This window comes from Neofelis nebulosa, chromosome 10 (assembly GCF_028018385.1).
Source record: "Neofelis nebulosa isolate mNeoNeb1 chromosome 10, mNeoNeb1.pri, whole genome shotgun sequence".
Lineage (NCBI taxonomy): Eukaryota > Metazoa > Chordata > Mammalia > Carnivora > Felidae > Neofelis > Neofelis nebulosa.
Window position 1 is genome coordinate 53,756,445 of NC_080791.1, and position 27,652 is coordinate 53,784,096.

Consider the following 27,652-nt stretch of genomic DNA (forward strand, 5'->3'; position numbering starts at 1 on the left):
CTTAAGCAGGCTCCACACTCAGCACCGAGCCCAACACAGGGCTCTCTCTCCCATGATCCTGGGATCATGACCTGAGCTGAAGTCAAGACTCAGATGCTCAACTGACTGAGCCACCTAGGTGCCCCCACAATACGGTTTCAATTAAAAATATTTATGTTTTTAGTAGCTATTTGATATCTATTTTATGTCCTAATTCTAACATGTCTGTCAGTTATGAGTCAGCTTTGATTGATTCATTAGTCTCTTCATTACAGTTTATGATTTCTTGCCTCTTGGCATACCTGCTAATCTTTGGTTAGATGCCAGACACTGTGAATTTTACCATGTTGGATATTTATAAAGCTTCTTAAATTTTGTTCTTGTATGTGGTTAAGCTACTTGAAAACTGTTTGATCCTATTGGGTCTTTTATGATTTGGTAAATGGGTCTGGAACAGTGCTCAGTCTAGGGCTAATTAACCAGCCACATGTGAGCACCAGGCACTGTTTCCTCTAATCTTTCTGGATGGTTCTTTCCTTGGCCTTTGAGAGTTTCCCCACATGGATGTGTCCGTCATCCCTCTACCTGACACTCTGGAGTGACCCTCTGTACATCCTTGGAGTTCTCTGTGCTGCTCTCTCCTCTCTGATACTCTGTCCTATGAATTCTAGCCACTTTTGTCCCTTCACACTCTCAGCTCTGTCTCCTCAACTCAAGAGGTCTCCTGAGCTCCACTTTATTTCTCCCCCTCTTCCTGCTATGGCCTGGATAATCTCAAGGTGGTAAGCAGGGCTACTGATAGGATTTGCTAAGTTTGTTTCATATCTCAGGGATCACTGTCTTTTGTTGTCTGAATCCATCTTAAAAACCAGCCTTTCATGTGGTTTGCTTGTGGGGGCTTTATTTTTGTTTTTGGTGGGTTTTTTTGGTTGTTTCAAAGGGGAGGGTAAATCTGGTCCCTGTTTCTCCATCTTGGTCATAGGCATATTTTATACATAGTAAGCACTGATTTGAAAGTTATTGGTATTTTTTTCTTTATATATATATTTTTAATGTTTTTATTTATTTTTGAGAGAGAGACAGACTGAGCGCAAGCAAGGGGGGTACAGAGAGAGAAAGGGAGACACCAAATCTGAAGCAGGCTTCAGGCTCTGAGCTGTTAGTACAGAACCCGACGTGGGACTTGAACTCGTAAAGCACAAGATCATGACCTGAGCCGACGTCGGACACTTAACTGACTGAGCCACCCAGGCACTCTAAGAGTTATTGGTATTAATCAAGTAGATTGATGTACAACTAAAGGTATTTTGTCGTTTTTAGCTTTGCTTGTCAGCCATTTCCCCCTACCCAGGAAAGCCACAGTGGAATATAGTTGGTAAGTTGATGAGGTGAAGGGATCCTCCCCACATGTGGATGAGAGGACCCCAAAGGCAAGGAATGGCCCGGCACATGAGGTTCAGTGTTATTCTGAGTGGTTCTGGAGCTCTTCCTATGCCACTTCTCCAGATCCAGTTCATCTGCAGAGATTGTCTAACATCATACCCCTTCTTTGGACTGCATCCAAATTCATGCAGGGCCAGCCCAACCGTAGTTTACCATGAGAGTTCTTGCTCTTTGAAAAGTTCCTTTAGAGCGAATTTCTGGTGAAACAGCTAAAGAGCATCATGGCTTTAAAGCATATAGTTTTGAATAAACAAAGAAAAATAATCATATTATACTATATCATCCCATTATAGTTTGAAAGGGTGCATTTCCATATGCTCCATAAACTTTCTGTGCAGCTTCCATATGGCTTTTTAGTAGTGCTTGAACCACACAAACAAAATTTGTTCAGATCTAAAAATGTTTTTTTTTTCCCCCATATGGCTTTAAACAGTGGATAAAGCCACCCTGCTTCAATACTGAAGGTTTTATAGATTTCTGGCCGCTAGGTGGTGGTATTGGCAGTCCACTGACTAGTGAGCTTTACCTACTTTCTCTATATACTTTCTACTTGAGGCTTCTATAAATATGTAAACAACTTAAAAATAAACTGGGAAATTTTGAAATAAAAAAAACAAAGTAACATTTTAACTGGTTGAAAATAATGAATTTCAGCACTATTGGTTATAGTTATAAAGGTAGGTAATTTTGAGTGTTATAAATTCACTTTTTAATTATGAAGCCTTGGAAAATATAATTCTGATAATTCTATAATGTTACCCACTTGTATGTGGAACAGTTGGGATTGGATTGAAATCACAGAGTACTAAGGCACATTAAATAATACTTATATGCTATTTAGTACTTTGGACTATAATTCACTACTTTAGGCATCCTAAAAGATGTTGAGACTTAAAACTCTATGTTTTAGTTTTTAAGTAAAAATTTCATAACTTAAAGTATCTTAACTTAAAAGGGACTATTTTAGTTTCTGTTTTTTCCTAATATTTTTAGATTAGAAAGTTAATTTTTTTTTTAAGTTTATTTTGAGAACACACGTGCGTGGGAGAGGAGCAGAGAGAGAGGGAGAGAGAGAGAATCCCAAGCAGGCTCCATGCTGTCAGTGCAGAGCTGGATGCAGGGCTTGAACTCACCAACCACGAGATCATGACCTGAGCTGAAACCAAGAGTCAGGAGCTTAACTGACTGAACCACCCAGGCACCCTAGAAATTCAGTTGTTGGTTCAAGTGATCAAACGTGTTTTGTGTATGACTTGGTTTGTGCATAAAATTGACACATTTGCTATGCACTAAAACTTGGGTATGGAGAAACCTCAAGGAATGAGTTATTTAGAAGAGCTAAGTTTCTCAAATAACAGGATTATCTCTTTAGATACTATCTTTTTTTCCCAATTTCCAGTGGAGGTTATCCTAAAGTGTGTTACATATTTCCTTCCTAAATTGAGCCATTAAAGAGTTTGTCCTTTCTTGATGAGTCAAGGTTCTTCCTTTGAGTATTAGATTTTTCCCTCCTCTAGACGGATATGCCTTAAAAGCCTGCCAGGGTGTATTCTTTGCCCCTCTGTTGAATGACCCCAGACTACTGTGTCTTCGAGTTCTTGTGACTGCTTTTTATGGAAGTTTTTTTTTTTTTTTGTCTTCTTGCTGTCATTTTTGGTTGCCAGTGGCTGACAGTTTTTGTCATTTTTTGTTGATTGTAATTAAATAATGATACTTTGTGTGAATGTGAAAGATAAATACAGTCTGTGAGTGTTTGATATGCAAGGTCCTTAGTATGTGAATTTTGTAATTTTTAGATACTCAGTGCCATATAAAATATCTGGTTCTAGAATGTGTATCTATCAAAAATATTGAGATATTTAGAGGTGGTGTGTGGAATCAGAAAAATTGGGTAAGTGCGTGCTTTTATTTTTGGCCCCTTCTCTGGCCTTCCTATCTCTAGTTAGGAACCCCCTTGTGCAGGATGGGATAAATACTTGACAACTGTTACCCTGGTGGAGGCAGACAGTACTCCTCTGACTCATTATTTTTCTTCCTTTTCATTTTTCTACTTCCCTATCTACTTTCTCTGTTTTGGATTTTGTTCTCAGTGCTTTGTTATTTTTCCTTTGGCCTCTCTTCATAGCTTTTGGTGGTAATGTTATACACTTTGATATAAGCCTTCTAGCAGTATTAGACTTAAAAAGCTGGTGACACCTTTTGAAAGGTTTAGTGTTAATTGAGTATTAAGAATAATTCCCACAACTTGAGTGATTTAAAAAAAAAACAACATATGGTTATTTTCATAAGATTTGCAGTTTTATTTCTAGTGGCAATTGACCAGTTCTAACTTTGGCAATTACATTTAGCCGTTAAATTTTCTCCTCCCTCCCCCCCTCCCTCTCACCACCCTCGTTTCCTTTGGATTTTTCACTTCCTTTCTTTGTTTACTGCACTCCTGCTCATAGTTGCCTGCATTCATGTGGAATAAATGATTCATGTCCATAATTCTTGGTTCCTAGGAGATAAAAATTTTATGCAGTAATGTTATTGATTATATTTCATTCATTGTCTGTAATGTGCTTTGTGTGGCACCTCTAGGCACATGGCTCCCAGTTTAAGTACCTATTTGAATATTTTCTGAGACTCCTAATTTATAGTGTGAATATTTATTTGATCATTCTACATCCTAAGACAAGTTAACTGGGCACTTTGTATCATAGCAAGGATACTTGAATTCAACCCTTTTTAGGAAGGAAGGGGCAAATTTGGGAGGCCCCTAGTGTGATGCACTAGAGACATTTTACATTACACCAGTGATACACAGAATTTGGCAGAGATTAAATGTGTATGTATGAATTTATTGTATTGATTTCAAGACCCAAATTTTTGTGTGAAACACGTACTATTCTGCCTCTGCAGCATATGTTCACTTGTGCTACCTCCACGCCCACCTGCAACATTTACACGGAATGTAACCTTTTGCCTACATCCATAGTCAAAATGAAAGAAGCATAACCTTGAAGTTGCTGGGTTATTTCAATCCAACTAGCAAACAGCTTTTGTGGTTCACTAATGGAAATAGTTCAGACGTTGGAGCGGAAGAATTGCAATTGGCGCCTCAGTAATGGATGGATTTGCTGCTCAGAATCTTTGAGGGAAAGGAAGTGCAATGCCTGTGCCATGTGCAGTGTGCTGTGCCATCAATTTAATGACAGACTTCCTAAAAATCATTTCTGCCTTTTTTGCTATGTATTTCTCCAGTCCCTATTTGTCAACTTTAATTTTTCTCCTTTTTGGTGGTCTGTGACAATTAGAGGTCTCATTCCAAAATAGCTGAACTTCATATTGATCATTTGTAGTCCCTTAGCAATACAGGCAGCATGATTATGCATTAGCCTTAAGTGTGTGTGTGTATGTTAAATCACTACTAGTGTGCTAGAGAAGTGGGAAGAAAAAACAGCACCAGAGAGACCCTGCAGGCCTAGGTTCCACTCCTGGCTCTCTCTGCCACTGACTAGATATGTGAATGTTTCATTAAATCTCTCTGGGCCTCAGTTTCTGATGCTGTTTTGAAGTGATACTGGATTAGGTAATGTCTAAGTCAGTTTTTAATTTAAAATTCTTTGTGCTGCTGTGTACAGTGGAAGCCTCAGCTTGATATCTCAATAGTTACATTTGGGGGGTTAGGGATTTGATATGGCAATCTCTTAGTGCTCTTTTAATAGTATAATAGAGTTGTTTCATGTACATATGTACTGAAAAAAAGTGGGTTTTCTTTTTTTCCAGGACAGTGGCTTTGTCCATATTCATACTCCAATAATCACATCCAATGACTGTGAAGGGGCTGGAGAACTGTTCCAAGTTGAAGTAAGTTGTGCTTCTCATCTTGAAGGATAGGTTGCTCTTCAATATTGTTCTTTTGAGGGTTTGCTTTAAATTTAATAAGAGTTGTATGGATAGACCATGACTAGAACCTGAAATGTTGTCAGTAGTAATCCTTAAAAAACATACATAGAAAATTCAAACCTCTCTGATTTCCTGTCCTACTGGCTATCTTACTTGCACTGTGACTCAAAGGAATGGGTCTTTAATTTAGCACTTCATTTGCTTTCCTTCTACAACTATGAATTGGTGAACGAGAAAACCCTGAAGAGATTAATAAAGATTTTAAGATCCCTTTTGTGCATGTTAAGCCCTAGTTAATATTTTTGGATATGAGTCATATTTTAAAAGATAAAATAAGAAAGTATACATGTGGATATTTTCTTCTCCAAAGTCTTTTAAAAACATGTTTTCATAAGAAATGTATACCTCATGTATACTTCATGAAGCCTCTGATTTTTTTTTTTATTATCTTTTAGAGTTTATTCATTTATTTTGAGAGATAGAGAAAGCACCAATCGGGGTGGGGGGGGGGGGCAGAAAGGGGGAATCCCAAACAGGCTCTGCACTGTCAGCACAGAGCCAGACGCAGGACTCAAACCCACGAAGTGGGAGATCATGACCTGAGCTGAAGTTGGACGCTTAACTAATAACTAAGCCACCCAGGTACCCCATGAATGCTCCAATTTTAATTCTTTGTTCAGCAGTAATTTTTTGAGTTCCTGGTATATGCCAGGCATTGTCAGCTTGCCCTTGTTGCACATTATTTGAAAGTTACCAGTTTGTTTGTTTTTTTTTTACTTGTAGGCAGTTGAAATTCATTTACCAATTTCACAGCCTGTTTAAAATCATTGGCCAGTAATACAATAATACACAAAGAGAAATTATGTTGATAAGTGGTGCTTTTTGTATTTCTTTCATTTATTAAGTGGTTTCTTTATCTCTAAGAAGTCAGAATCCTTATTTATACATCTGGGTGATTCCATTAAATGGCAAGACCTGTATATAATTGTTCTGCTCTAGTTCTGAACATCCTGACTCTTGATAATGGTGCTTTCTCTTATTATTGAACAAAGTATTCACTGGGAGAAGTTGTCCTGATGTGTTGAAGGCATTATTCAAAATGATAATCAAATGCTGTCTATATTCATACATAGTTTGAAGAAATCTTGATAGTTTTTGCAAAAACGCAAAATAAAAATTCTTCATTGAACATTTAAACTGGTAGTGTTAGCATCTATAAATATGAGTTCAAAAAAGGTAGCAAATGATAAAAGAACAATACCTACATTATGAAAAACATTCTCTTTAAGCATTTATGTTGTGTATTTTTTCCGCACCTTAATAGTCTTCTGAATACTGAAGTGAAGAAGAGTTACCCACCTTAACTACATGTCATAGTCCCTTATTCTAAGCAACCGAATATTAAAAACCAAATGACAGGGAAAGAAAGGTATAATTTAAAGGAGTTTTTACAAATAAGAAGGTAATTATTAAAGAGACCCAAATTAAACAAGTAAAAAAAATCTGTAATAAACTGAAATAATGATACATTTGAAGATAACTGCTTTGCTACCAGGGAAATCCCGTAAGCAAGTCTGAATGATTACAGTCTGTGTGTTTTCGCTTTTAAACAATATAAGGCAAGCTACCAGATAAGTATAAATACAGGAGAAGGGAAAGATAGATATTTCTGAAGCTAAACAAATGAGAAGTGTTCAGTGTTTGTGTCATTTCAGGGCCAGGTTAAAGAATTTCATATAGTGGAATTAGACTTGCCTATACAGGATACCAGAAAGAAATGCTCTGAAATTTTGTAGGCTCCTGCAGTCAGGCTTTCGATCAGGTTTCAGCAATTGGTGGCTTCTCTGCCATGACCTGCTGTCTTTGTTGCTTTTAGAAGTTTGGTGTTTAAGACTTGTCTTCTGCCCCTGCTGCCCCTCTGTCCTTTGAAAGCAGTGCTCCTTCTTATTCCCGCCTCACACACCTCTGTTCAGTACTAATTCCAAGGGTCATTGTGTTAATTTCCTCCTGACTGCATGTAAAGGCACTGGGGTTTGAATCTTGGCACCCCACTGTTAGGAGGAAGTAGAGTTGCATATTTAAATTCTTCCTTCTCTTTATAGTGCTCTTTTTTACTGTGACAACAATGAAGTGTTAGTAACTATTTAAAGTTAAGGATGCCTAGTCCACACCCAAGTTTGAGGACAATAGTAAATGGCCACCTTGAAATGCACTATAGGAACGCATGCTTCTCTAAAACACTCTTGAGAAGTGATAGCATGTCCCAGCATTTTAGTTCCTTTTTCTTCACTTCTGTTTCCTGCTTTAAGACTTTGGATATTTGTTAAGGTTTTGGTACTACTGAACACATATGGAGGAAGTTGCATTCAAGGCATGTGTATGTTATTCAGCAGACATTTGTACCACCTGTGTTCAAGATGCTAGCTCGTCTCTGAGAAGGTAAAAGAGATTAAAGCCAAGAATTAGAGATTATGACAAAAATTAGCTGTTCATTCTCTAAGATGAAACTGCTTTATGTATGTATTTGAGGTTACAGTGTTACCAATTACAAGTGGCATGGAATCTAGAGGAAAATTAGGTCCATGAGGATCGACTTGGTCAGGAAAATCTTCAAAATGAATTTGTGACTTGAGTGTAACCTAGGGAGAATATTCCTCATAGGGGAACACTGAGCAGAGTCAAGTAATTGAAATGAGTGTGGGGTTTTCCTTGGACTCTGGGTGGACAAATTAGAAGGTTCATATTGGTAAATGATAGAAAATAAACTTGGGTAGCTATAGGAATGAAAAGATGGAGCAGATTTTTAAAAGAACTTTATTGAGATATAGTTTACATACCATAAGATTTACCCACTTAAAACATACAGTTCCATGGTTTTTAGTATATTCACCAGATTGTGCAGCCATCAGTTACTATAATCTAATTTTAGGCCTTTTCATCACCCCAAAGTGAAACCTGGTACCCATTAGCAGTCCCTTCGCATTCCCACCCCCAGCTTTAGGGAACGACTAAACTGCTCTCTATAGATTTGTCTTTTGGGGAACATTTCATATAAATGGAATCATATAACATTTCTGGCTTTTTTTCACTTAGCACGAAGTTTTTGAAGTTCATTCATGCTGTAGCATTTATCGGTACTTCATTCCCTTTCACATTCAACTAGTATACTGTTGTGTAGATGTACAACATTATGTTTATCCATTTGGCAGTTGTTTGGTATTTGGGTTGTTTCTACCTTCTGGCTGTTATGAATAATGCTACTATGAACATTTGTGAAAACATTTCGATGAACATATGATTTCATGTCTCTTGGGTGGAATTGCTGAGTCATATGGTAACCCTGTGTTTAATATTTTGAAAAGCTGCCAAACCATTTTCCAAAGTGGCTGCACCATCGTACGTTACCACCCACAATACATGGGGTTCCAGTTTCTCCACATCTTTGCCAACCCTTATTATTGCCCTTCTGTTTTTGTTTTTTTGTTTCTTAAACATAGCCATACCCAGAGAGTATGAAGTTGTATTTCATTGTTTGCTTTTTGCTTTTGACCATTTGCAATTTAAGTTTTTAAAATTAAAATTCTGTTGTGCAAAAGCGTGATAGATAAATGGTCACACATTGTGAAATTAAATTAGGCTGAGAAAATCTAAAAGTAATACTTCATATAATAGGAACATTATTCAAGCCTAGAAATTACACATTTAAATACTTTTTAAAGCTAAGAATGAACTGAAAGTATAAGCCTATTAAATGAAACCCAAGAAGATGTGTAATTTCATAGCTGAATCTCATACTGTGGGGAGTCTCATACTAAGATTTTCATGCTGAATCTTACACTGTATATTGAAGTTTGGCATTAGATTGGTTTGCTTTTGTGTTTGTGTGTGTGGTAATACATGTAACATAAAATTTACCATTTTAACCATTTTTAAGTGTACAATTCAATACCATTAGTTCTGTTTACAGTGCTATACAACCGTTACTACTATCTGTTTCTTAAAACTTCTTCATCACTCTGACAGAAGCTCTGTGGCGGAAGCTCTTCATTCCCCTCTCCCCCTAGTAACCTCTAATCTACTTTTTCGCTCTATGGATTTCTTGTTCTGGAATTTCGTATAAATGGAATCATACAATATGTGGCCTTTTGTGTCTGGCTTCTGTTGTAGCATGTATCTGAATTTCATTTCTTTTTATTACTAAGTCATATTATACTGTGTGGATATACCATATTTTGTTCAACCATTTATTCACTGGTAGACGTTAGGTTGTTTCTGCCTTTGGATGTTATTGATAATCTTGCTCTGAATATCTGTGTACAAGTTTTTGTTTGAACACTTGTTTTCGGTTCTTCTGAGTATATACCAAGGAGTGGAACTGCTGGGTCATATGACTATTCTATGTTTAACTCTTTGAGAAACTGCCAAATTAATTTTCCACAGTGGCCGTACCATATTATATTCCCAGCAGCAGTGTGTGAGGGTTCCAGTTTCACTGCATCATCGCCAATGCTTGTAATTTTCAGTTTCTCATTATAGCCATTCTAATGGATGCAGTATCTCTTTGTGGGTTTGATTTGCACTTCCTTAATGATGAAGAATGTTGAGCATCTTTTCATGTGCCTGTTGGTCATTTGTATATCTTTGGAGAAGTGTCTACTTAAGTCTTTTTTCAATTTTTTAATTAGCTTATTTGTCTTTTTGTTGTTGAGTATAGGCGTTCTTTTTCTATCCTAGAAACAAGTCTATTCCTTCCATTTCTCCAGCAGTGTGAATGAAGCCTCTGATGTTGCCCCTGGGTGGCACAGCCTTGGTATGCCCATAATCTCCCAGAGATGGCATTGATTCTGGCTGGACTCTCTGGCCTTCTCTTTCCCATAGCACACCCAGCTCTTAAACTCCACCAATTCCAGGTGATTGCGCTATTGTTTTCAACAATATTCCGGAGCATAAATTGCTTCACAGACTGATCCAGTCAAATTCAGGCCCCTTTAAAGGTGTACTTCCCAAAGTCAGTGTTTGAATGTATCCTGAGCCCACAAAGTCTCCTCCCTGCTATCTCTCAGGTTTGCAGTTTAGTCTTTGTCTCCAGTGAATCTGTCCATAGCTAGCATTAGCCTTTTAGCACAAGCATTTTTTAAGAGTACCCTTAGGTTTGAACTTCTCCATACTCTGTTGGAAATGAAGTTGGTTTCTTTAAAAAAGAATTGAAAGTGCTTTTATAGCCTGCTTCTATCCCTGGGCAAAATCTCTGAACCAGGCTGTGGTACTGGAGGCTGGGACAATGGACACTTCTCTCTAAGTGACATGCCGATATAGCAACCGAGCTTCACGGAGTGGGTGGCAGCCCCACGTCTCCTCGGCTTGCCTCTCCCAATGTGGAACCCACACCCTGTGAGGCTGGGCAAGAGAATCAGGGCCCAGTATTCTTAGTGCCTTGCCCAAGGCCGAGCCTCCTTCTGATCAGCAGGGACTAGGCAGAAGAAGGGAGACCCTGCCTCTTGGCCACATTCACCCAGAACTTAGCTTCAGCAGTAGGTAGCTGTGGAGACGGTGAGAAATGCTGGCATGCTGTCCCTCCTGCTAAGGTAGTCCTCCAGCTGGGAGCTGAGGTTTAAAAAAGCCTTCTTTCATTGGCTGTTTTATCTATCTGGAATGGAGTTTCTGTCATGCTGAGCTGTGATGGGGAAGGGAGGGGGAGTGGGTTGTCATTCAAACACCACTTGTCCTTACCAAGTTTTGGTAGATTTTCTTGAATAGATGTTTCTTCATTTGCAGTTGTGTCCTTAGGACCATTCCCAGAGACTTTGAATGGCTGGGGTGAGGGTAAGGTGTGTTTTTTATTTTTTATTTTATAGCTTTCATCAGTTTCACTGAGGAGTGGGTCTGCACAACTACCCCTCTGTCATATGCCAAAGGTGAGAGTTAAAAAGGGGGAAAAAAAGACTCGTTACTTTGAACTACTTTTTACCACAACAATCCTCAGTTTTCTCACTTGTAAAATGTGATTGACACTATGCTTATAAGTTGTAAGGGTTAAGTGACACGTATGAAAACTTAAAACTGCTTTTCAAAAATAAAAGTTCATATGCAAACTTAATAAGATAATAATATGCAAAACTTAATAAACAAAACTTCCTCTTTTCCAAACTTGTGCATTTTAGAAATGGTAACCGTAAGTTGCTGGACCTCAGAAATTTTACTTCTTTTATGTTTTTATGGCTAAGTCATTTATGACACACATCATTTTGGTTCTGCTTGATGTTTGCACTTTTTTAATACTCTTACCTGTTTCTTTTAAACCTTCAAGATGGTATGAGGGCTAACCCAGGTCCAACCTCTTTTCAGAACAACTTTTTCATCTAACGTGAAGCTTTTCCTTCTTCCAAATCCTGTTGTACTTGTGTTCAGTTGCTGTATAGCCTATTTTGACATTCAGTTGTTCTTTACTGCGTTTTTTTTTTACATCTGTTTTGTTTCCTCATGTAGATTGTAAACTTCTTATGGGGAAGAATTGTGTCCTCCATGCTACCTGACATTGGTGGGACATTTGGATACTTGGGCTTTTTTTTTTTTTTTTTTTTTTTTTTTTTTTTAATTTATTTTTGGGACAGAGAGAGGCAGAGCATGAACGGGGGAGGGGCAGAGAGAGAGGGAGACACAGAATCGGAAACAGGCTCCAGGCTCCGAGCCATTAGCCCAGAGCCTGACGCGGGGCTCGAACTCACGGACCGCGAGATCGTGACCTGGCTGAAGTCGGACGCTTAACCGACTGCGCCACCCAGGCGCCCCGGGCTTTTTTTTTTTTTTTTTAAGTTTATTTATCTATTTTGAGAGAGAGAATTGGGGAGAATTCGGGAAGCAGAGAGAGAGAGAGAGAGAGAGAGAGAGAGAGAGGATTCAAGCCGGCTTCACACTGTCAGCGCAGAGCCCATCATGAGGCTCAGACTTACCAATTGTGAGATCATGACCTGAGCCGAGATCAAGAGTTGGACGCTTAACCAACTGAGCCACCCAGGCACCCAGGATACTTGTTTTGATGAATATTTTCTGTGGGCGCTTTTAGCTTTGCAGAACTTTCAGCTTTAAGATTAATCCTTTTCTTCTTTGTCAAGAATGTTCATTTCTGCTAGGGGCATCCAGTTTCTGCCATGTGAAAAATGCCTACAATGCATATCTAGGAAAATAGATAAGAGACATACATACTAGTGTTTGCCCCAGGCCTGGGGCCTACTGTTTTGTGTGCTTTGAATTTTTAATCATCTGCTTGTATTACTTAAAAACAACAACAACAAAAATATGTAAAAGTTACGTTGTTCACAAGTGACAAAGGGTGTGTAAAAAATTAGTTTCCCTTCCACTCCTGACTCTCAGCTACCCAGTTCTCCTTGCCCTAGGCAGTCACTGTTCTCGTTTTCTCTTGAGAGTTTGTACTAGCCTTTATTTCTGTCAGCAATATGCGTGGGTGCTATTTCTTATGAATCATCTGTCAGTGTATTACCAAATTTTTTAACTTTTCTTTTCCAGTTTTAACCAGATACATTACTTTTTCAATGAAACTAATTAAAGAGAAGAAAGAAAATATCACAGTAGATTAAGAGAAGCAAATCTGCTTTCTGGGGCATTGAGAAGAACACTGACTTGATACTGTGTTTTTGCTGTTTCCACTGTGAAGTGAGGATTTTGTGAATCAACACACGGTTTAAAAAAAAGAAAAATCCCTCAGACTGTGAGCCCATACAGCCTGCTGCTACTAGGTCTCATTGGGAAGACTGAGCTATTTCTTCCATCCTACGCCATCCACCAAGTAGAGTACGTTCTTAAAATGATCTAATCTCATCAGCCACACAACTGGACTAAAATTGCACTATTTGATTCATCTTGTAAATATTTGTTAATCCTCCTTTCTTGTGAAAACTACTGTGCTAGTTAGTGCTATTTGACTTACAAAGTTATTTCCGTTTTGCTTCTCAGCAAATGAATTTGCAAGACATTTTTAAATGGGAAAAACAAAATCCAGAATAATAAATGCCACCAAAATAATGTGACTTTGAAAGCCAGACATATTAAAAGAAAATTGCAGATATTACAAGGATACATTTTAAGTCAAATCATTAAGAATATAAAAACACTGTGAAATCTGAATCCAGTTATGCTTGGGTTCATAATTTTAAAATAGTTTTACTTTGATTCAGATGCCAGTATTTTATTCTGATGATAGATCAAACTAATAACATCTAATGTTTTGTACAGTATGTTAAGTCAACTAATACTTTTATAGTACTTGATTGTATGTATGTTATTTCATTGGTGTTTTTTGTAATGTTAGACCACTAGACAGGCTTTCTAAAAGGACTAATCCCATTTTATTAGCTTTAAGTAATCCAGGCAGAAAAAGAAAGAGAAACAACATTTATTGAATACCAAGTATATTTCAGGCACCATGTCAAGTTCCTTTATATTATATCATCTTTTCAGCAACCTTTTGAAGTAGGAATTTGTTTGCCTTTGGGAGAACAAATACTGTGTGTTTCTTGTACATTATTGTATAATACCTGGTACATTCTCTGGCACATGGTGGGTGCTCCATAAATATTTGTAGAGTAAGTTCTCTTTCATTTTTACATGAGGAAACCAGGCTCAGATTTAAAAACAAAACAAAACAAAACAAAACAAAAAAAACAGCTTACCAAAGACCGCACAGTTAAGGGACAGAGTTGTAGTTTAAACAAGAACTGTTTGGCAGTCAAGTAAATGCTGTTTGTACACATCACATTGACTCCTGAAATTGGCTTTTGAGAAAGATACCAAAACATTAAAGTTTTGAAGTTAAAGATTCTTCATGAGGTAGCAGACTACTGTTAAGGGCTGAGCACCACACTAAAATAAAGTATCCTTGCCTTTTCTTTTTGGCCATTCTTCCTAGACAGCCTTTTATTTTCCTTGGGGAAGGAGAATAACAACATTTACTGATAACCTATGGTTGACAAGAGCTTTAAGTACTGCTTGTTTTTGTATAAGTAACCTATGAGTAATTCTTAATTCATTTTATTAAATATCATGTAGATATCAAATAATGCAAGCTATGTAGGCAGTGTAAAGCATACACCTGTACCCATTACTGAACTTAAGAAATAGAACATTGTTAGTACCTTTGATCCCTCATTTTGTGCCTTTCCCATTCCATCTCCCTCCCTCTTCCTACTGTGCCAATTTTATGTTTGTTTTCCTGTGCTTTAAAAAAAAAAAGTTTTAGGGGTGGCTGGGTGGTTTAGTCAGTTAAGTGTCGACTTCAGCTCAGGTCATGATCTCACAGTTTGTGATCAAGCCCCATGTTGGGCTGGCTGCTGTCAGTGCAGAGCCCACTTCGGATCCTGTTTTCCCCTTTTTCTGCCCCTCCCCCACTCTTGCTTGTGCTTGCTCTCTTTCTCAAAAATAAACAAACATTAAAATAGTTTTAGGGATGCCTGGCTAGCTGAGTCTTTTAAGTTCAGGTCATGTTCTCACAGTTAGTGAGATTGAGCCCTGCATTGGGCACTGATAATTGGAGCCTGCTTGGGATTCTCTCTCTCTCTCTTTCTCTCTCTCTCCCTCCCTCCCTCCCTCCCTCTCCCCCCCACCTGTCCCTCTCCTGCTCCTGCTTTCTCTCAAAATAAATAAACTTTAAAAAGTAATAAATAAAAAAAATATTTTTACCACATGGGTGTGCTTGTAGGCAAAACATTGTTTCTTTTTGCATGGTTTTCAACTTAATACAAATGGAATCATACTATTCTGTGATAAGTTGGGTTTTTGTTTTTGGTGTGGTTTTTTTCCCCCTCTGTATATTTCAATTCAATCCAAATCTCTGGGAAATAAGATTTAAGCATTAGTATTTTTTAAGGCTCTCCGGGTGATTCCAATATGCCTTCAAGAGTATTTACGAAATAGTGGAAGTGCATGTTTTTAGTTTCAGTTTTGCTACATAAATCCAGATTTTTACTGAAAGAGAAGAATGTATTCAAACTCCCACCAGTAGAGTGTGCTGTTCCACATCCTTGCCAACACCTGATATTTTTAGTCTTCTAAAATTTCACCAATCTCAAGGATGTAAAATGAGATCTTGATGTCATTTTCTCTGATAAATATTGAGGTTGGGAATGTTTTCTTATGGTTATTGGCAACTCATTTCTTTTTCTATAATATTTTCTATTGTGTTGTCTTTTCATATCAGTGTTTTTATATTCTGGATAATATTTACCCTTTGTTGAGTGTATTGTTGCAGATATTTTATCTCAGTTTCTGGCTTGCATTTTCTCTTTCTTTATAGTATCTTTTGATAAACAGTTCCTAATTTGAATTTAGTCAAGCTTCAGTCATTTCCTTTATGGTTTGTGCTTTTGTATCTTGCTTAAGAAATCTTTTATTGGGATGCCTGAATGGCTCAGTTGGTTAAGCATCCAACTTCAGCTTAGGTCATGATCTCACAGTTTGTGAGTTTGAGCCCTGTGTTGGGCTCAGTGGTGACAGCTCGGAGCCTAGAGCCTGCTTCTGATTCTGTCTCTCTTTCTGTCCCCTCTCCCACTTGCACTCTGTCTCTCTCAAAAATAAATAAACATTTAAAAAAGTTTTTTAAAGAAATCTTTTATTGTCTCCTAAAAATTTTATAGCTTGTGCATTATACATATGTCTTTAATCTACCTGGAATTGAGTTTTGAATATGATGTAAGAGTCCCGGTTTTTTTTTAATGGATAACTGTTTCAACACTGTTTATTGAATAGTTCATTTCTCTTCTTGTGATCACAGTTGCCAACTCTGTCATAAATCAAGTTTCCACATATGTGTGTGTTTCTGTATGTTGTATTCAGTGGTTTATGAGAATATTCCTTTGCCAATACCTCACTCTCTCAATTGCTATAGCTATTTGAGAAATCTTAACATGTAGTAAGAATCTTTCTACCCGTTCTTAGGAGTTTGTTGGCTATCCTGGATCTTTTTCTCTTCCATAGAAATTAATCAATCATGTTGACAAGCCCCAAAAGGAACTCTATCTGGCCTTTAATTGAATAGCACTGATTCTGTAGATCAATTTGGGAAAACTGGCATCTTTATGGTATCAAATTCTTATCCCTGGACATGATAGATCACTCTGTATAAGGAGTTTTTAATCTTTTTCAAAAGAGTTTAATCATTTTCTTTATACAGATTATGAATACCTTTTTATATTTAATCCTAGGCACTTTATATTTTTTGTATTATTAAATGTTGTGCTTATCTTTGGAAGTATAGTTTTCATTTATTGGGTACAGTTTTCAATATATATGTATTAGAACAAGATTATTGTATATGCAGATATGTATGTAATATGTTTACTGATATTTAGTATACTTTATCTGCCATTTACTGGTATGTTAAAATCCTCTGGTACTTTTTCCATTTTTTCTCATAGTTTTTGCTTTATGTGTTCTTTAGGCTATGTTACTGGGTATATACAAACTTAGAACCACTTGAATAAAATCAATGTGTAGTTTTATAGTGGGCCTCTTTCATTCTAGCACTGTTTTTTTGCCTCATTGTCTATTCTGTTTGATGTTGACTTCACCATACTAACTCGGTTTTGATCAATATTTGGCATGCTTTTTCCTGTCACTCATTGTTTTACTGTTAACCTTTTGATTTTGTCTTATGTTTAAATTGTAATCTTGGAAACAGCGTATAGTTTAGATTTTTGAAAACATTAAATCACTTAGTCTTTGCCCTTTTCCTGTTTAATTTAGTCCACTAATGTTTATTGTGATTGCTTATGCATTTGGATTTCTTTTAAACATCTTACTTGGTGCCTCTGTCCTTTTTTTTTTTTTTTCTTTAAAAAAAAAGTTCCTCCCTTTTTTGCCTTCTTTTGAAAAAATTAAAATCTTTTACTGTTTCTTTCTTTTTTTTTTTTATGCTCCTTGTTTAGAAGAGACTGCTGGGGGTAAAGGAAAAGGAGAATTTGAGGCAGTGATTCTCAATCTTGACTGCATGTTTAATTCACCTAGAAACATTAAAAAGTATGAATACCATGAGGCACCTGGGTGGCTCAGTCGGTTAAGCATCTGACTTCAGCTCAGGTCATGGTCTCATGGTCTGTGAGTTCGAGCCCCGTGTCGGGCTGTGTGCTCACAGCTCAGAGCCTGGAGCCTGCTTCAGATTCTGTGTCTCCCTCTCTCTCTTCTCCTCCCCTGCTCATGTTCTATCTCTGTCTCAAAAATAAATAAAAACATTTTTAAAAAATTAAAAAAAAAAAGTATGAATACCTGGGCTATGCCCCCAGAAATCCAAATTAATTGGTCTGAGATGTCATCTAGCCTGGGGAATTTTTAAAGCTTACCAGGTGCAGTCAATATTAAAAGCTACTGCCTTTGGAGAAACTCTTAAATATACGACATCAAATGTAGAAACAGGCTTAAAAAGCTAGGTGATTATGGTGAACATCCTTTTCTCCCCTATACCTATAACTCTTTTGCCTCTACCAACTAGGAGAATTCACTAGCTAGTTCAGTTTTTTTTCCCTGTTATGTACTAGTAAGCACAGCTTCATATTGTGTCATGTTGAGAATTTTTATTAAAAATTGTTTTTTAAATTAAAATGAGCAGGGGAGCACCTGACTGGCTCAGTCAATGGAACATGTGACTCTTGGTTGATTTGGGGATTGTGAGTACCAGCCCCACATTGGGTGTAGAGATTTCTTAAAAATAAAATCTTTAAAAATATAATAAAATGAGCTGGTCCTCAAATCTTTATCCAGAAGATAAAGCTGACACATGAAACTGTAGATGGAATAACTAAATGTTTAATTGGATTATATATGGTTATTGTACAGAATTATTAAATGTCAAATGTAGGTCACATTTTGTTTGGTAAGTCTGCTAGGAGAATTCTCTGACAAGAGAAATTAGGTGCTAGAGTGGTCAATGATGTCCACAGGACAAAGTAGGCAATTTGTGACTCTTTTTGATATTTCTGTCTTTGATTTTTGCTCTTAATTTTATCTTTCACTTTCTGCTATGAATAATTGTAGAAAGAGAAGCACAGTGCGTAAAATACATAGTGTATTAGGTATTGTAGTGACTGTCTCAAAAGGTAGCTCCCTAGTATACTCTGCTTCCCAGTGTTAAAACCCTTCTGTTGTCCCCTCCCACACTTCATTTGAGCCGTTTCTGTGTAACCAGTAAAGCAAGATAGAAATGAAGCTTCCTTAGCTAGGTCAAAACCTTAGTTTCTGCCTTTGGTCTTTTGGAATGTCAGCTCTAGGGGAAGGCAGCATCTGTATGAGAAGTCTGACTGCCATGAGACCATCATGCTTTGAGCTAGCCCACACTAGTCATGTGGGAAAGCTAAAGACAAAGATTCCAGGCCAGCACCCAGCTGTTGGAGCCATCCCAGCTAAGGTACCAGACTTGTGGTTGAAGAAATCATCTTGGGTGTCTAGCCCAGTTGAGCCTTCAGATGACTTCAGTCCCAGCAGCCATTTGGCTGTAACCACATGAGAGATCCCAAGCAAGAACCACCCAGATGAGCCTAAGCAACCCACAGAATCATGAAAGATAGCAGTAGATGTTTATTTTAAGCCACTGAGGTTTAGAGTGTTGTGTTACTGGGCAATGGATAATCAGAACAGATGGTGATTTGTACTGTGGAATAAATTAAAGTCGGGGAAAAGAGGTTAGGAAGTTGTTGGAAGGGCATTCAGGTTTAAACTGGGTGGTCAGAAAAAGACTCAGAAGATATTCAAACAAAAATATGATGGATGTGAGGGAGTGAGTGAGTAATGTTGATGCCTGGGGGAAGAACATTCTTCAGTCAGAAGGAACAGCAAATACAAAGGCCCTGTGCCTGAAGCTGCCTAAAGTTTTTAAGAAATAACCATGAAGGCCAGTGTAGATGTAGTGAAGGAGGGAAACTCAGACTGGTGGTGTAACAGGTTGGGAGTAGGGGCAGATGATCTAGGGCTGTGATGTTTAACTTCGTAAGGTGCACTATAACAAGTGTATTGTGATAACCCCTTTTTCTCTTGAAGTATAGATAATAGAAGCTTTTAAGCACTTTATTTTAAAAAGAAAATAATACAGTGTTCCCAGCTTCCTTATAAAGAAGACATTAGGTGAAAGTAATATAATTTGCATATTTCGTTGTATGAATGCTGTGGTGTGACAAGTCTAGATAGGCAAGCCATTATATAGAGTTGCTCACACTTTGAGAGCTGTAAGTTAGGATTTAAATAGATATGTTGTATTAGTGACTCTAAAGCCATGAAATGTGTTGCTAATGATGATGGGATTTTGTGATATAGTGAATAATTCTTGGTGTAGAGTTCTACACCAAAGTGCAAGCTTCCCTTAATTAACATGGAAGATGCATCCTGCAAAATTCAGAGTATATTGAAAGAACAAAATTCACATAATTCACAAGAATGTTCCATGGAATATTTGAAACTGATAGTACCCACTAAACACCAATACTTCTCCCTAATCATTGTGATGATCAAGATTCCTACCAGAAACCTCAGATAGAGGGCTTTACAAAAGGCCATTGTGAGAAATTTAACTTGTAGTGAGATGCAAAGTCATTAGGGAGTTCTAAGCAAAGGCATGATGTAAATCACGTCTGTTTTAATGAAATTACTCTGCTGTATGGAGAATAAATGGTAGGTGGGTAAGTACAGAAGAAGAACTACTTAAGAATCTAATGCAATCCAGGTAGACAGATGATAGGGGTTTAGACCAGAGTTGAAATGGTAGATCCTAAAATGTGGTTGGATTCTGGATATATTTAGAAAGTAGTTTATGCATGTCAGCACCAAGGCACATTTTTTTTTGTTGTTGTTTTTGTCATCTCTACTCCTGGCCTGTGTTTTCCCAGTAGTTATGATGGTGAGTCCACATCTGTTAAAACCTTTAAAACTTTTAATATGGAGGAGATTGTTTTTTTCTACAAATGGTTGTTTCCATTGCTTATTTTTTATCATTTTATTTTTTTAAGTTTTTTTTATCATGATAAGTGTACTCTTTAATCCCCATCCTGTATTTCCCCCCATTCCCCTCCCCACCTCCCCTCTGGTAACCATCAGTTCCTTCTCTGTAGTTAAGAGTCTGTTTCTTGGTTTTGTCTTTTTTTTTTTCCTTTGCTCTTTTGTTTTGTTTCTTAAATTCCACATGTGAGTGAAATCATATGGTATTTGTCTTTGACTTATTTTGCTTAGCATAATACTCTAGCTCCATCCATTTTGTTGAAAATTAAATAATTAAATTAGAATACATTAAATAATTAAAGTATGAAGTTGACTTTCCTTTTTTTTTTTTTTTTTTGTTAACATGAACTTTAATGTTTCTGGTCCAGACATTAGAATTTAGTTAAGTGCTCAAATGAAAAGGTCAGCTTCATAAACACTAGAAAACTCTTTTGAGCTTATTCTTTTTAGGGCCAATGCCATTTAATTGTTTTGAGGAATGGATTTTTGTTGAAAGTCAGACACTTATTTTATGGTTGCCATCCTTGAAGGAAGCATTCCATGGCATTGTTGACTTAAGGAGACACTTTGATCTCCAAAAATGATACAAATCTTTTTTTGATGATGTTTGAGTAGCACCATATTTTGCCATATTATATTTATAATATATACAGAATAATATATATATTATATATTATATATATATCCATAATATATATTCCATTCCATATACCATTTATATTCATATGCCTTATAATAGTTTGTTCTTAAGTACCACAGCCACAGGTGAAGATGACCAAGCCCTTCTGTTCCAAGTATCATCATCTTGCTTTGCTCCACACAGCAACTGCAGGAAAATGTTTTTACATTGTTGATTGGATTCAATTTTTATACTGGGAGGAGGTATGGGACATAAGGGACAGGCTTTCTTAGAAATTTGACAAGGATTCAAGATGCTTGGTGCAATTTTGTTTTATAAAGATTTGAGTGTCTATTATGTCTAGTGGTAGCCAAGTCCTTTAGGAGGGACAAAAGAAATATAAAATAGTCCCTATCAGGAAGGAACTAGGGAAGACATGAGTGCATACAAAGTTGAATAACATTATAAACCAGTAAATGATTAGGTGGAGAAGATTGGTGAAGCATTATATCTCGGCGAACAGCAAAAACAAACACTGAGGGTAAGAATGACTAAGGTAAATGGAGGGAACAAGATCAGTTAGGTTTGAAGAGTATTTTCAATATGTTTTTCTGTTTTTGAGAGGTTTTAATTGAAAATAATAGAAAGAAGCCTGAAAAGGTAAAGGAGCTTAGAACAGAGTAGAGGACACACTGCAAAACCAGTGAGGATTTATAAGCTCGATGGAAGCATCAAGAATAGGGTAGAAGGAGGGAGAGATACGAGTAGGTAGTAGATCATGGACATAAAATCTAGATATGAAGTGATATAGACCAGGTCTTGGTAGCGATGGTAAACATGGAAAGGAGGGAACGAAAGAGAAGTTTTAAAGTGTTGACGAAAAGGTTTGGAACCAATGCTTTTATGATCAGAAAGAGCTAAAGTGGAATTTTTCTGATAAGTCATATTTCAAATTAGCCTTTATTGCTTGAATATTTCCTTCCCGCCTCCTCTTAGGGTTCTCACTTTTTCCTTTATCTCAGTAAATGTGAGATGTTCGTTTAGTTGATACGTACAAGTGGTTTGGAGACTTAACTCTGGACAATAGATTTCCCTTCTCATGGAAAGGGGCTAGAAAATGGGACAAGCTAGAAGCATGTCATATCCGTCTTTATAGCCCCAGTCTGATAACTAATATGGCAAAATTAATATTTTTTAAATGATAATGAAGAAAATGGTTGCTACATTTTCCCTTACCCCTTCATATTTGGGAGCAAATTTGACTTTTGGCAATTAGCATTGTTTCTCTCCTGAAAGAAAAAAAAAGGTAAGGCAGCATTGTTTATTCACCTTTTGTTTTGCCCCCGCCTCACCCTCTGATCTTACAACCAAACCCATTTTCTTGTTATTTCCTTTGTTCTTTCTCTCTTTCTCAACTGCTCAGCAGGAAAGCGGACTGTTTACAAACAGTCTGAGCTAACAACTTCCTTTTCTGCTGATCAAATAGTTGCCAGAATGAAACCTTTCACAGGGCTGAGGGTGGGTGTTCTAGCTAGTGGGTGTTCTGGAATGTAAATGGATCTTTATTTTAAGAAAGATTATTTTTATATTAGAAGTTCAGTGTATACCAAGCTACACACATTTGTAGCGATTGGAAAGTAAGGAAACATGACCTGGACTTACTGGAGATTATTGAATCATTGAAAGACCTACTTATATGGCTTGTTAATAGTAGGAGACTCTCAAAACTACCATAATCAGCAAAGTAGAATATAGCTTACTGTGCCTGTTTTCCTTGGGTTTGGTTTTTATAGATGTGGGATGCAGTCTATGGCATGTCAGGGCAATTCCTATGACAGGATACCAGCCCCCTTTGAGACACAGCTTGACAGGGAACATAAAACTACAAAACCACCAACCTTTGGGGACTATGTGACAGATTTTCTGTGTTTTGTTTTATATAATCAGAATTCCATACTTAGGAGAGACTAATAGACTTTTTTAAAAAAGCATTTTGAATCCTATTGTGTTGTTTCTACTGACAGGGAAAAAAAAAAAAAAATAGAGCAACCTGGTGTATTAGAAAGATAATTGTACCAGAAGCTGAGAAATCTGGATTTTACTATTAGTCTTGCCAAAAACTGTTTCAGTATGACATTTGACTTAGCATTTAACACAACATTTTTAAGTGTTAGGGTCTTTTTTTTTTTCTTAATGGCAGTTATATTAAAGTCTCATCTAACTCAGAGATTCTTTGATTCTTTATTATATGTGTCATGAAAGGCATAGCCTCTCAATAAACCCTTAAATGCAGTAAAGAAAGAAAATAGGATATTCGCTGGTTACGTGGAGCTTACAGATGGTAAGTAGTCTCCTTTTCCTTCATGCTCTTTAAAGGAAATTGCGGATTAGGGTAAACGGGGCAATGGCATGCTGTTTTGATTTTAGACCTTTTAGATTTCTGTGCCATGCTTCATCTTTATGCATTCTGTTCTTGACTTTTCCTCCTGGGATTATGAGTAAATGAAATAGGGTTAAAATGTAAGTGGGGGAGGAGGGGACAAAGTAGAAGATGGAAACAGGGTAAAAGGGAGTCAAATAGGATGTGGGTGCTTCGGTAACTTTGGAGGTCAAATTTTCCATTGTTGATTGTCTTCTTTTCTACTGTTCGGTTTACTGCTCCTTACTCTCTCCTTGCTCTGTGTTTTACGTGGAGTCAGAGTCAGATTTGTGTGGGCTTTTCTACTCTATTCCCTTGGGATTTTGAAACTACTCAGCTATATTTGTTCTGCTATGAGAACAGATAAAAAAAACAGCAATTCGAAATACTTATTTAATATTTTCTTGGAAATCCTCAAAGAAACAGAGAGAAATTTAGACCCCCATGATAGGAAACTCCCTGGGATACACATATTTAAAAATTTTTGGTAGTCCTTGGTCTCTTTTTTCTTGACTTTGTATTTTCTGTCTTCCAATGGCAGAATAACCTAGCAAAAGAAAATTTTCTGTTGTGCAGGATAGAGAAAGGCTGGGTTAAATTGCATTGCACTATTAAACTTTATGTGATCAGGGCAAAGTTAGTTGAATCAAAGCCCATTCGAGTGGGAGGAACTTTAAAATCATCCATTGTGATTTTCATATGTTTTTGCTCAAAAGTCATGTCTAAATAAAACCTTATACTGTGACCCAGTATATAAACTAGATAAAAGTAATTGTTTCTCAGACAGCTCAAATCTGCATTGTTGGTCATTTTACGCTGATCGCCTGTATTAATATCAAACAGAAAGTTGGAAGATTGCCAGAAAAATCTTAGTTATGTAGGACTCTGTACATATTGCAGGACAACCTTGACTCCTGTCCACTAAATCCCCCTAAAGTTTCCAAAATATTTGCTAGGAAACATTACCATCACCGTTGAGAGGCAGGAGTCTATGATCTCTCCTGCAGTAATCTTACCCGGTTCCAAGGCTTTGTGTGCCGTCTACATACTGATGACTATAAACCGTTATCTCCATCCCCACCCTCTCTTTCTGGGCTACAGATTTGTAAAAGCAACTGCCTACTTGATGTTTTTTCTTTGATGTCTAGTATACATTCAAACATAATATGTCTCAGATATAACTCTCAACTTCTCTCCATAGCCTCTTCCTCTTCCAGTCTTTACCATCTCAATAAAAGTTACTGCTACCGGTTCAGTTGTTTATTAAGTAAACAACCTAAAAGTGAAACTTATTCATGCTTCTCCTGTCTTCCTCAACGCCACATCCAATGTATTAGCAGATTTTGTTGATTTACCTCAGTGTAAATTCTCATTATCTCTCTTTCTGTTTCCAATGTTACCCCTCTGATCTAAGCCACTGTCTTTTCTTGCCTGTGATTAGTCTCACCATTTACACTCTTGTTCTCCTATTATCTGTTCTCCTCTCAGACACTAGTGTAATCTTAATACACATCATGCCAAAACACTGCTTAGAATATTTCAGTGGTTACTCTGTGTTCTTAAAATAAAATCGAAACTTCTTATCATGATTTATGAAGGCACTACAGTGATCTCACTCCTGCCTGCCTCTCCAACTGAATCTGTTAACACACTCTCTCTCTAATCCTAATCTTCTCAAGCTACAGTAACCTGCCTTCTATTCCTCAAATGTATGAAGCCCCTTTCTACTTCCTGGACTCTCCACTAGCTATTCTTTGTGTCTGGAATATTCCTCCCTCATAGAGCAAACCCATTCTAGTCCTTGAGGTCCCTGTTGACCCGTTGCTGCTTCAGAATACTGCCCTCCCCACTCCCCCATATCCCTGACTCATTTATCACTACTTGTACTTATCTTGAATCTTTATTAGTTTACATGTTCATTTTCTTTCTCCCCCATTAGGCAATATAAGCTCCCAAGGAGAGCTCTTTTATTCATTGCTTTGTCTTTTTGTCTAGCACGGTGCCTGGATAAAAGAATGACTAGCATATACAGGTTATTATGGAAGTACATAGGAGGGTCCTTTTCCTAACCTAGGCTCAGAGTGAGCATTAGGCGTGGCCATTAGTAGTAAGAAGGCTTCATGGATCAGTGATTTTTATCTGCTGAATCTTGAAGGACAAGTAACTTAGTCCACTCAGGGCTTCTGGGTAGAGGGAGCCATGTTCTGTGTACAAAGACCCAGAGATTAACGAGGGCATTTGCAATACAACTTGAGTAGGGTGCACAAAATGAGTATGAATTAGAGCAAGAAAGCTTTAGAAGGCTAATGCCAGAGAAGGAAGTTTCTTTTATGCTAGTTCAAGGGAGGCTTTGGGGAACCATCAAAGGATTTTTGTGTTGTTTTCAGAGTAATCAAAATTTCAGTTTTATAAAGCTTATTCTGGCAGAAGGTTTGAGGTTTGATTGGAAGATTTCAGTATTGAAGACGGTGAGACTTCTGCCTATAATTCTATTTGGACATCTTCTATTTATTAAGGCTTTCTTTTAGGCCTTGATTGTGTTAAGTAACCTACTTTGTTTCCTCTTGGGGGAGACAAATTGTTTTGGTACAGCATTCCCTAAACCCCTTTACACTAAAATGTTATGGAGGACCCTGACAAGCTTTTGTTTATATGAGGTATATTGATATTTGCCACATTAGAAATCAAAGCTGAGAATAATTTAAAATTTTTATTACTTCATGTAAAGTTACTTATAGACTCATTATTTTAGCATAAATAAAATATTTTCTATGAAAAATAAATGTATTTTCTAAAACAAAAGAATTCAGAAAAGTGGTATTGTTTTCTATATTTGTACATCTCATTAAAGTCTGACTAATATAAGACATCTGGATTCTCTTATTTCTGTCTGCATCAACTCTGTTGCAATGTGTTGTTTTAGTTGAAGGGGATTAAGATCTAGCCTCATATAGGTATGTAGTTGGAAAAGGAGTATTCTAGTAGTCTTTTCAGATTTCTGTGGCTATTCTTTGATATCACAATTGAACAAATGGTAGTTTTTTAAAGATTAGTTATGTTGCAGAATCTGTACTGATATTATAACGTACTTGGCTCTTGCTTATGCCTGGAATGCCCTTCCCAGTTCACACTACAGGCATATCCCAGAGACACTGCAGGTTCAGTTCCAGACCACTGCAGTAAAGTGAATATCATAATGAAGCAAGTCAAATGAACTTTTTGATTTCCTGTGCATATAAAAATTATGCTTACACTCTACACGAGTCTCTTAATAGTGCATTAGTATTGTGTCTAAAAAAACACCTTAATTTAAAAATACTTTATTGCTAAAAAGTGCTAACCATTGTCTGAGCTTTCAGTGAATTGTAACCTTTTCTTGCTGGTGAGGGGTCTTGCCTAGATGTTGTTGGCAACCGCTGACTGATCAGGGTGGTGGTTGCTGAAGGATAGGGTGGCCGTGGCGGTTTCTTAAACTGCCCCTGTCAGTTGACTTTTCATTTCTTGAACAGTTTCTATATAGCATGCAGTGCTGTTTGCTAGCATTTTACCCTCACAATTCTTTCAGAATTGGAGTCAATCCTCCCAAACCCTGCTGTCATTTTATCAAGTAAGTTTATGTAATTTTCTGAATCCTTTGTGGTCATTTCAACAGTCTTTATAGCATCTTCACCAGGAGTAGATGCTATCTCAAAAAACCACTTTCTTAGCTCATCCATGAGAAGCCACTCCTCATCTGTTCACGTTTTGTCATGAGATTGCAGCAGTTAAGTCACATCTTCAGGATCCACTTGTCATTCTAGTTCTCTTGCTATTTCTACCACAGCTGCAGTTACTTCCTCCACTGAAGTCTTGAACCCCATGAAGTCATCCTTGAGGGTTGGAATCCACAAACTCCTGTTCATGTTGATATTTTGACCTCTTCCCATGAATCACAAATGTTGTTCGTGGTATCTAGAATGGTGAATATTTTCCAGAAGGTCTTCTGTTTACTTTGCCCCAGTCTTCCTGAGAAATCACTATCTGTGGCAACTATAGCCTTGCAAAATGTATTTCTCATAGAAAGAGATTTAAAAATCAAAGTGACTCCTGATCCATGAGCTGCAGAATGGATGTTGTGTTACTTACAGGCATGAAAACACAATTCATTTTGTTGTACATCTCCATCAGAGCTCTTGGGTGACCAGGTGCATTGTCAATGAGCAGTAACATTTTGAAAAGAATCTGTTTTTCTGAGCAGTAGATCTCACCAGTAGGCTTAAAATACTCAGGAAGCCATGTTGTAAACAGATGTGCTGTCATCCAGGCTTTGTTGTTCC

The 27,652-nt window shown here is 37.2% G+C and overlaps 1 protein-coding gene across 7 annotated transcripts in view; it reads left to right on the forward strand.

Moving 5' to 3' along the window:
- Positions 1–27,652, forward strand: part of NARS2 (asparaginyl-tRNA synthetase 2, mitochondrial) — a 133,380-nt gene that overhangs the window by 7,674 nt on the left and 98,054 nt on the right. For all 7 annotated transcript variants that reach the window (XR_009249657.1, XM_058687648.1, XM_058687647.1 and 4 more), the window contains one exon: positions 5,191–5,271. Coding sequence is in view for 6 of the 7 variants with exons in the window: in XM_058687648.1 (XP_058543631.1) it covers positions 5,191–5,271 (81 nt within the window). In the remaining variant the exon portion in view is untranslated. The remainder of the gene's footprint in view (positions 1–5,190; positions 5,272–27,652) is intronic.